Source organism: Triticum dicoccoides, chromosome 5B, assembly GCF_002162155.2.
Source record: "Triticum dicoccoides isolate Atlit2015 ecotype Zavitan chromosome 5B, WEW_v2.0, whole genome shotgun sequence".
NCBI classification, from domain to species: Eukaryota; Viridiplantae; Streptophyta; class Magnoliopsida; order Poales; family Poaceae; genus Triticum; species Triticum dicoccoides.
The window spans coordinates 672767640-672778038 of NC_041389.1; the positions used below are offsets into that span (position 1 = coordinate 672767640).

Consider the following 10399-nt stretch of genomic DNA (forward strand, 5'->3'; position numbering starts at 1 on the left):
CATGCATGAAACGACCCATGCATTCTCTCATCACCCCTCACTCCACCTGACCACCTATGGTACTAACCAAGCCAAGCTAGGCCAGCCACACCCATACATCCACCTCACACACACATTCCCTTGCAGGCTAAGCAACTGATCTCTCTCTCTCTTCTCTCTAAGCTTCCTTCCCCGTCGCTTCTCCATATGTTTCACATCCCAAATATATAATGCAAGCACACCACCACTAAGACAAAATATAAATAAAGAAAGAACAAGGCTAGCTACCACCCTTGCCGCCCTCCTTTTTATTCCTCTCGCTTTCATTCCCCCCTGTCCCTCTCTTTCCCTTTCTTCCATCTTCCCCCTCCCCCATCCCTCAGCTCCTTGTGAGAGGAGCTCCATTCTTGTGTGCAGAGAGAGCAGAGAGATCTATTGGCCCAGCTGCTAGTGGGTGGTGTTATTCTCCATCGATCCACCTTTAGCTTGCCCTCGCCATCCACCCTTGCTTGCATGATCCCCTCCTAAAGCACCTATATACCCCTCGCCTCTCCCCCGGCCCTCTCTCGCAAAGAAGCAAGGAGGAACAAACAAACCGAAAAGGAAGAAGCAGCCACTCCAAGTAGGAAAAAGATCAAAAGAAACCAAATTCTATACCACACCACCACCACCACCACCACCATGGTCTTTTCTTCGGTTCCCCTCTACCATGATCCACCCAATTGGAACCAGAACCACAGCCAGCAGCAGCAGCAGCAGGTGAATTGCCTTTTCTCTCTTATAGATAGATGGATGGCTTCTTTGTGAAAAAAGAGCAAAAAACCAGCTGGGGAAATGGAGAGGAGATATTCCTCTGCGCTCCTTTGCGAATTAAATCCCCTTCTTGAATATTCACACTCCCATGGCTTTTTAGTTGCTATGCTTTGCTAGTTTTGTGTGATTGTGATTAGTTCCTCAGCTTTGATTCTCTTGCTTTTCGTGCTTGTTTTGATTGTAAACCATGGTGCTTCCAGCTCCAGCAGCAGCAGCAGCAGCAACTGAGCCAGCATGGCCAGATGTTTGCAAGCGGGGGCGGCGGTGGCGGCATGGAGATGCACCACCACCACCAGCAACAGCAACATCAGCAGTACCAACAGCAGCAGCTGCAGCAGCACCAGCTGCGGCCGCCGGTGCCGCCGTCCGGGGCGTTGATGGCTCCGCGGCCGGACGGCATGGGTAGTCCGGTTGCTTTGAGCGGCGCAGGTGGTGGTGGTGGTGGTGCTGGCGGAGGTCCGACGGGCGGCGCGGTGGTGCGGCCAGGGTCGATGACGGACAAGGCGCGGATGGCCAAGATCCCGCAGCCGGAGCCGGGGCTCAAGTGCCCGCGCTGCGAGTCCACCAACACCAAGTTCTGCTACTTCAACAACTACTCCCTCACGCAGCCCCGCCACTTCTGCAAGACGTGCCGCCGCTACTGGACCCGCGGCGGCACCCTCCGCAACGTCCCCGTCGGGGGCGGCTGCCGCCGCAACAAGCGCACCAAGTCCTCCAAGTCCTCGTCCTCCGCCGCGTCGGCTTCCGGTGGCGGGACGTCGTCGTCCACAACATCGTCCACTACCACGGCTGGGGGTGGCAACGGCAACGGCAGCACCGCGGCGGGGGCGGCCGGGGCCATGATGTCGTCTCAGGGCCAGGGTCACGCGCAGATGCCATTCTTTGGCTCGCTGCACCCGTTGGGCGCCGGCAGCGGGGATCACTACGGCACCGGCGCGTCGAGGCTAGGGTTTCCGGGGCTGATCAACTCGCTGGATCCGGTGGACTACCAGCTCGGCGGAGGCGGTGCCGCGGCCGCCGCCATGGCGCTGTCCGAGCAGTGGCGGCTGCCGCAGATGCAGCAGTTCCCCTTCTTCGGCCGCGCCGACGGCATGCATCAACAGCAGCAGCAAATGGCTGGCCTATACCCGTTCGACGCCACTGACGCGTCCGGCTTCGCCGGAGAGATGATGGGCGGCGTCGGCGGATCCAAACAGCTGGTGCCCGGATCGGCAGGGCTGATCACGCAGCTGGCGTCGGTGAAGATGGAGGACAACCCGCCGTCCAACAACTCTATGGCGGGCGCCGCCTCGGCCAGGGAGTTCCTCGGCCTCCCCGGCAACATCCAATTCTGGGGCGGCGGCAACAATGGCGCAGGCGGCAACGAAAATGGAGGAAGTCACAGCAGCGGCACCGTGGCTCCCGGCGGCGCCGGTGGAGGAGGCGGCTGGGTGGATCAGCTCCCCGGGTTCAACTCGTCATCATCGGGCAACATCCTGTGACTGTGAGGCCGGCCGCGCCATGGCCGCGCATGCATGCATGGCGGAATGGAGTCGATCTCTCTGCAAAAGGTAGCTCTATATATACAAGCTCCGAATTGAAGCTTAATTTTAGCCATGGCTTCCGATCGATCGAGAAAGAGAAAAGAACCAATGGAGTTCTGGTGGCGCATGCAAAGATCATTGCTGATCGATCGAAATTAGTTTTATTCTACTCTCGAGTGAGTCCTAGCTACATCTATCTACATGCATGCTGTTCTTGTACCGTCTTATTAGGTTCTTTCTTGGTACCCCTATTGTTTAAGGTGCTGGATTTTCGATATTCTTGGATCTCCTTAATTCCGCTGTCATTGTAATGCATGTTAATTGGTACCAAGTTTACTATAGCTTGGTTCGATTAATGTGTTCTTGGTGGAAGGTTATATACTTATATATATCTACAAGCTAGATTGTTGGGTTTGTATACCGTCGAAGAGATCGAGTTGATGAGTTGGTTTCAGTATATTGGTGCAATCTTCATACCCCATGTATGACAGTATGAGTCGCTTGGAATGTTCAATGTTTCCACTCACTTATTCGATGTGCTTTTGTTTATATGCATGAATTTGTTTTAGTCCATAATGCATGCATGCTTGCAATTCTACTCGACGTTTATATCAAGAGGTCCATTTCATTCATCCTTTGATTGAAAATATCCAATACATTGATATCTACTCCCTCCGTTCCTAAATATTTGTCTTTCTAGACATTTCAAATGGACTACCACGTACGGATGTATGTAGACATATTTTAGAGTGTAAGATTCACTCATTTTGCTCCGTATATAGTCACTTGTTGAAATGTCTAGAAAGACAAATATTTAGGAAATGAGGGAGTATATGCTGAATTTAGCTTATCATTTAGTTGTGATTGCACTGCTAGCATCTAATTTGCATGTACATATTCCCTAGAAATTCAGTTTATCCTTATAAAATTTAGTCTTGCATCGATTCACTTGTCTAGGTTGCTAATTGTGACCAAGCAATCCTCTGCTAACCATCTTCTGGTATGCTCTTGCATGTACACATGTGTATATATTCATGCATGAAACAACCTTTTATAATACATTGCAAGCGCTGAATACAAGAAGATTGCAAATCACCTCCTAGGTTTTGATGTGGAGGGAAAACATGCAAGGGCCGCATGCAAGTAACTTCTGGAGTTTCGCTTCTGGATGCTAGCTGCTAGAGTGGCAACATTACTAGCTCAATAGCCACATAATGATTGCAGATGCAAATACTTTCCTCTATACTTTAGCTAATTAAGGCAAAAGAATGGAGGATCGGTAGATCCTTGGAAGGTCTATTTAGTTCCATTTCTCCTCTTTTGGGAGAGAGCATCACACCCACATACACATTATATATATAATAGTGCCAGTGATCATGATCAGTTGTGGTGCTGTACTAGTGTAGTAATAGTGACCAACCTCTTCATGCATGCATGCATGGTCCTGATCTGCTCTCAAAATGGTGTAGGTTCCTAGGTTTCCAAGCACTAATCTCCATTCAAGGCCTTTCTCCTGCCAATGTAATCATGGCATGTCCCCACAGTGCAGGCAGAGAGAGACATGAGTGAAGCTAGCCAGGGGCCAGTGATATGGTGCAGCAGAGCGGAGGGGAGGGGTGGCTAGCTAGCAATCTCCTTAGTTGTGCTCAAAGAATCTGTTTCTTACGTTTCTTTTGCCGTCTTTAACTTTAGCTGGCTTCGTCGGTTTCGAGGAAGCAACTTTACATGTCTAGATGTTTGAAGCCAACCATTGACTGCCACATGAAAGTGTACGCGCGCATACCCTGCTGAAACTGCATGCAGGTTTCATCTTTGGTGCACTTTTGAACTGTCTGCTCCACTCTAGTTTAACTCAATTTTATATTCTCCACCATCGTAGATTCGTAGCTACTTGATTTATGTTGTAGTCGTCCGTTCCAAAATACTTGAAGTTCTATGGTTGTCCTAAATCAAACTTCTTTAAGTTTAACTGTGACCATGTATATAGAATACATCTTAACATCTAAAACATCAAACGTATATAGTATGAAAAATATATTTTATGATAAATCTAATGAAACTAATTTGGTGTTGTAGGTGTTCATATATTTTCCAATCAGCTTGGTCAAACTTAAAATTGTTACGAGTTAGGAACCTAGAACTTCAAGTATTTTGGAACTGAGGGAGTAGTAAGTAGTGGTGCGATTTTCCTCGTCATTGAACACAACCTGTATATCTCTCCCAGGTCATCTACTGTAAATACTCCCTCCAATGCACAATGCAAGTTCTTTTAGCCTTTTCAATCAGAATGCAATTCGTACATTTCTAATGATTTTTTCTTATGTTTCTCCTAATTAGAACTTCACTATTTTCATAAATAATTTGGCTTATATATAACTCTAGCAATTATTATTGTGAGAAAAATAGCAAATAATATTCTTGTAGAAAAGGAAATGTAGAAATAAAAGAAAAGGTGTAACATTGACATTTTTAGCCACACCTTAATTCTCGTGCCCACTCTAACATGTCATCAATTTTGTATCAGAGCAGGTACATACTGCCAAAGGCTGTAAAAGAAATATTATTGTGTCCATCAATAGATAAAACCTAGTATTTCTAAAGATATACCATCGGCGTAAAAAATTTGTGGAGTTCTCAATTTATTGACAATTTGAGGTGTTTTTCAAAATTATGTGCCATGGCCATACTTTTTTTAATGTGACTACGAGACTAGAAAAACTATGAGGTACATACAATATTAAACTCTCTAGTTGCAAAGGAAACAATATATTTAAAGAAGATTCTTTATTCCCACTAAAGTTTAGTCTAGTTCCGGATATGTGTGTTTGACAATTCATGTGCACATGCTGAAAAAGACTATTGTACCTAATGGCTAAAAACTCCATTTTGAAGACACTAAGTATGCTTTGCAACTTCAAAACACTAGTGGAATTACTAGAAAATGCTTCCAATGAGGAGCTCAAAATAATATGGGCCAACCACTAGGGAAACATTAATGGTCTTTTCAAGTAGTGACTCTACGTGGAGACTAAATTCACTTGTAAATCAAGTTCATATGTATACATCAGGTTTAGTATTCATATTTGGCCTGCTAGTTCATTATATCCCTATTGAATCCCCTTACAATTGGATCTCTTCTTGATTAATGTCATTATTGTCCTACTTCGGTGATTCATGATCATCATGACAGCTGAAATAGACCGATCAACAAATGCCCTTCACGAATTTTCATGAACTAGAGTCTCATCTCCTCTCTCCTTATTTTAAGTTGGTTCGTCAAGTATCGCTACTAGCTAGAGACAACAACGACGGAGAAGTGCAAACATGGCTAAGAAGAGGAAAATGAGATCATCATGATAGATGTGGATGAGGGCGGGGTCTCATCGGCACCACTAGCAAGTGGTGGGTGGCGACACGCGTAGGAAGGCGACAATGGCATTATCATAGCGAAGGAAAGGGCAAATAAAGGAAAAAACAAGAAAAGTAGACCGAGTGAATTCTACTTTGTAAAGTGTGAACGTAAGCCTTACCGAAATCTGGAAAGGTAGGGAGTATAGTGTTAAGATAATCGTGTGTATGTGCAAATGTATGATGTCAACATTTTCTTAGCAGAACCCATGTAGGATAATAGCTGCCCTGGGAAAGAGAAAAATAGATGGAGATAAATCATCATTTCGTTGGGTATAGGAGAAGATCACTACAAGAGATATTTTCTCTTATGCTCAATTTGTGGTTTCTGAATTGTGTTGTGCGGTGCCAATTTTACAATTTCGATAAAGAGCAGATTTATATAATACAAGCACCATGAGCACACACACCCGTCTTCTGCCCGGTTAGGATGCATGCACAAAACCAACTCCAACACAAGCACACGGCCCCGCGCGCGCACACACACACAAATAAAATATAAAAAAACAGAACCTCCGAAAGTCATGTCCAAACGAACTTAAGCATGGAGCTCCAACCATCAGCATCCGCCACCACCAAAGACAACAATTGGACAGTGAGAAACGTGCTCAGGGCTTAAAAAGGAATTAGCTAGATCATGGGTATTTGGATACGTAGAAGTAGTGGGGTTTAATCAAAGCGGTGCGCAAGGTGTGCAAAGGCGGGTCTCAAGTGTGGCAAAAAAACAGGCTAAAGGGGCAAACAAGAACTAAAATAGGATCTTGTTTTGCAAACAGGATCATCATAATCCATTACATGCTGAATATAGCCTTAAACCTTCAGTCACATGATTTCCAATTAATTATACTCAATTGTATTTTTCCAGCAGAAAATTATGCTACAATGATGGATAATTTATTGCGTATATCATGTTTTTGTCATTTCTCCAGATGATGGGGAGATGACTAGACGACAGATTATCTTCTCATGCACTATACACGCAATAAGTATATCAATCAGTTAACCCTGATATTGTGCACATACACACCATTTTATTTATATACATGCATCTATAGAACTGGCCGACGGCCAACAAGAAAAATGCTCATGCATATAGCCGTTCATGCACAAATACGTGGAGAGCAAAATCTTGTGGCAAGTCCCGTAGGAGCTCGCCAATCAGTCAGGGCAGGGACACTGGAACAGTAGCGAATACTAGCTCGATCGGTCATACACCTCGCTATAGTTGGCTAAGGTGAAAAAAATAGAGTGTAGTAATTAACAATGGTATAACCTAGCTATGCTGTCGCCGTGGTGAGTATGTGCAAGCTCAGCCCCACATCGTCTCTCTCTTTTACCACACCGTGCGTGTGTGTGTGTGTCGTTGTTTAGCTGTCGCTGTCTGAGGGAATCTGGGTTTTCGTCTGCTTTCGCCAACCCCAATGCAGTCCACCCCCTCTTGGGGAGGGAATAAAGGAGCCTGACCTCACCTTGACCCCATATGTTTGTATGTTTGGATTTCATGTCATCCAGGTCATCTTTTCATTGAGATGCAGAAATTAATTGGCCTGGTCCTGCTCACCACTGACCTAACTAACTATATCTAACATGAAGGTCCACTTCCTTAATTATTTTTACAAAAAAATGTCCTTGTTTGCAAAATGGGTTTTCTATGGATTTCTGTGTAAGTTTAATATTTTTCACATAAAGTTCATATTATATTTATAAATATTCCGGGACACATGTGTTTTCTTCGTGAAATTTGGATGACCAGAAGAAAAATGCTCTGGTTTGACCAAAAGTGCAATCAGGACACAGTAGAATATATGAGAAAACGAAATGGGGAATGTGATTCTTTCATATTTTTTCTGTCAGACAAATACAAAAAGATCTAAACTTGCGTACACGGAATTTTTGCGGGAAAGGGATGGCAACTTATGGTGGAGAAAAGAATATGCATATTCTCCTATTTTGGATCTGATTTAGTTAGAGAGGGTGCACTTTTGCGAGAAAAAGCAAGCATCTGATTAAAGAACATGTGTAATGAATGTATTACCAAAACTAGTTACACCACTTATAGTGCTATTATATCCTTCATTCTTGACTTGACATTACTCTCTTTATTGACCAGGCATCTGAATTGTTCGAGAACATGCATGTTTTGGAATTTAAGAATGCTTTTTGTGATGCATGGATGAGAAAGTAGATCTGTATATATATGAGATGCAACATCATTTGATTGTTTATTATCTCAAATAAACCTTTATTTATCTTGATTTGGACTCACCATAAGTTGTATATGCTCTAAAACTCAAACCCATCTTAATAGCCCTTTTCCAAGTTAACCAATATCCTAATGTAAGTATCCCTAAACCCTAAACCCTAGTAACAGTAGTTGTTTCTTTCTGGGTCTTGGAAGTGTCAATAATTTTTCATGTGTTCCGCAATATCGACTACTCGTGCAAACTTTGAAGCAAGGTCTTTTATTCTTTCAGTCTGAGACCTTGAGACCTTCTTTGCGGTTGGAGTGGAACTATATATACTATGTGCCAGTACCACATGATTGGGCCTATTTGGTGCACAAAAAATGTCTTGTTATAGGGCAATAATAATAAACCTAGACTACAATCTTCGCAGAAAAAAGAGCTAGACTTCAATCTTGATCTTTTAATTTGCTAGAAAGAAAACAATTAAGACACTGTGCACACCCATCTTCTATCAGATCTAATCTTGGGTGCTCAATCGCTCGCTTTTCCCATGCAGGCCATGCATATGTAGAGATCTATATCGGGATGAATGGATGATGGGCTAGCTAGCCTCTCTAGCTTTCCACTGCTGTCGATCGCGGGCAACACTGCATGTGCCGACATTTCTCTCGAGAGAAATTCCCAGCCACCAGGACCAGAGCTTCAAAACCAGTAGGCATCCACCAACACATTCATCTCTCTTATCTCTCTCTCATCCATCCATTCATCCATGCACACACACGCACGATGGGATCTAGAGAAAGAGAGGGGGAGGGGAGGATTTTGGTGTGACGTTCAAATCGGAGATAGGTAGCTAGCATGCATGCACAGGACACCAGGTCAGGGGTATCAGATTCCTGTGTCAGAGCGTACTACGAATCGCACGCATAGAGAGGATCAAGCTGCGGAAAAAACGATACCGCATGCAGCTTTAGCTTTATACACCACCGAGTTTGTGAGCGCCTTTCTTTTTCTCTTCGTCCACGGGGCCCTGCCCCTACTCTACTCACCGAGTCATGTCTATGTGATCTGTGTAGGAGTGGTACCATTTACTTGTCGTAACATATGGTACATTCATATGCTTGCATGGCTTCCTCTGTCTTTTTATGCCCTGTAAAAAGTTGGCCACGGTGAAAGCACCAACAGTAGTTTTTATAGTTGCAATCGTGTCGCCTTGTATGCCTCTCTGCACATGAGTGTTGATTCTGCGGTTGGGCTCACGTTGCATCACATGAGCACAATCATGGACTACATGTATGCATGGTCCAGTGCACCCCTTGCGTGCATGATGCAGCACATATTGCTGTACATAAGGATCCAATCTCCCACTCTTAACAGCTACTCTCAAGTAATATACTATATGTATATGCATGGCAGCATGAGTGTATACTGATTAATTAGTTCGTCCACGGAAGGCGCCAAGGCATGTAGAGTATGCTCCATATTGTATGTTAATCAGCGTCGACCTTGCAAAGCAGAGATCCCAATGCTGTCTAGCTAGCTACACCTCAGGAAGAATCTGATTCCCTTTGGCCGCATATGTATGTATGTATATGCAACAACCTATAAAATTATGCCTACAGCTTAGCTACCTTGATTTCCATTCTTTCTGAGATTCTGGTCGTGTCGTGTGTCTATATCTAAGTACCAAAAAAATCTAGGTTGATTCAAAGGACAAACGGCCATGCCATCCAAGCAAGGTAATCTCACCTTAAGTAAGAGTATATAATCACGTGGTTTACCATCCCGCCCACTGTGCTCCTCCGACACAAATGTTCGGACCTGATCTCATATCGTGTAGGATAACCTTAATTAACCTGTGCTGTTAATCTTTACACCTACTTGATTGTTGATGCTCACTTATTTGCGTTATTTCTTATGGCAAAGTGCCTCTTTATTTGTCATCAGTAACAATTACATCATCGAGAAAAAGTGGTATGCTACTTGGTGGATCATCCGAAACCAAGTGGATGGAGGAGAGATCCACTAGCTAACAAATGCTCAAAGGTGATTTTCACAAACTCCCGCCCTGTGCTTTCTAATAGCAATCTTGATACACCGAAAAAGTTCGGCTGCCGAATTTCACATGCAACATCGTCTATATTATCCGAGTTAACAAAAATCCCAATTTACAACTTGCCTATAGAGTTCGGAAAGAGGTAGGGGCAAGCTGAGTGGAGATGCCGACACTTCGGCCATATGGGCCTGAGGGCGTCACACATCCAATCTTGGCAATAAAGCATTACATTGTTATCTCGGATCACATCACCAATAGTACCGCATACCAAATCATGATTGAAGCAGGCGCCTACACCAAGTTCGACAGTACCTGGTGATGGGTTGATTTTGAATTTTGGTTCATAAATAATTCAGCCACAACTGCAATTTAGTTATTTCGGCTTCATTTCAGACAAAGGGCTAAATTTGTTTGGTTCTTCGACTGATGGTTTC

General features: G+C 44.2%; 1 protein-coding gene across 1 annotated transcript; it reads left to right on the top strand.

The window, feature by feature from the left end:
- The first annotated feature begins 276 nt into the window (after positions 1 to 276).
- On the top strand, positions 277 to 2772 carry LOC119312523 (dof zinc finger protein DOF2.4-like). Its single transcript, XM_037588261.1, has 2 exons — positions 277 to 738; positions 993 to 2772. The coding sequence occupies exons 1-2, from the start codon at positions 661 to 663 to the stop codon at positions 2271 to 2273; spliced, it is 1359 nt and encodes a 452-aa protein (XP_037444158.1). The 5' UTR covers positions 277 to 660; the 3' UTR covers positions 2274 to 2772.
- Positions 2773 to 10399: the final 7627 nt, after the last annotated feature.

Coding starts and splice junctions, on each gene's coding strand:
- LOC119312523 (XM_037588261.1), top strand. CDS start 661: ATGGTCTTTTCTTCGGTTCCCCTCTACCATGATCCACCCAATTGGAAC. Junction 739..992: donor GCCAGCAGCAGCAGCAGCAG/GTGAATTGCCTT, acceptor TGGTGCTTCCAG/CTCCAGCAGCAGCAGCAGCA.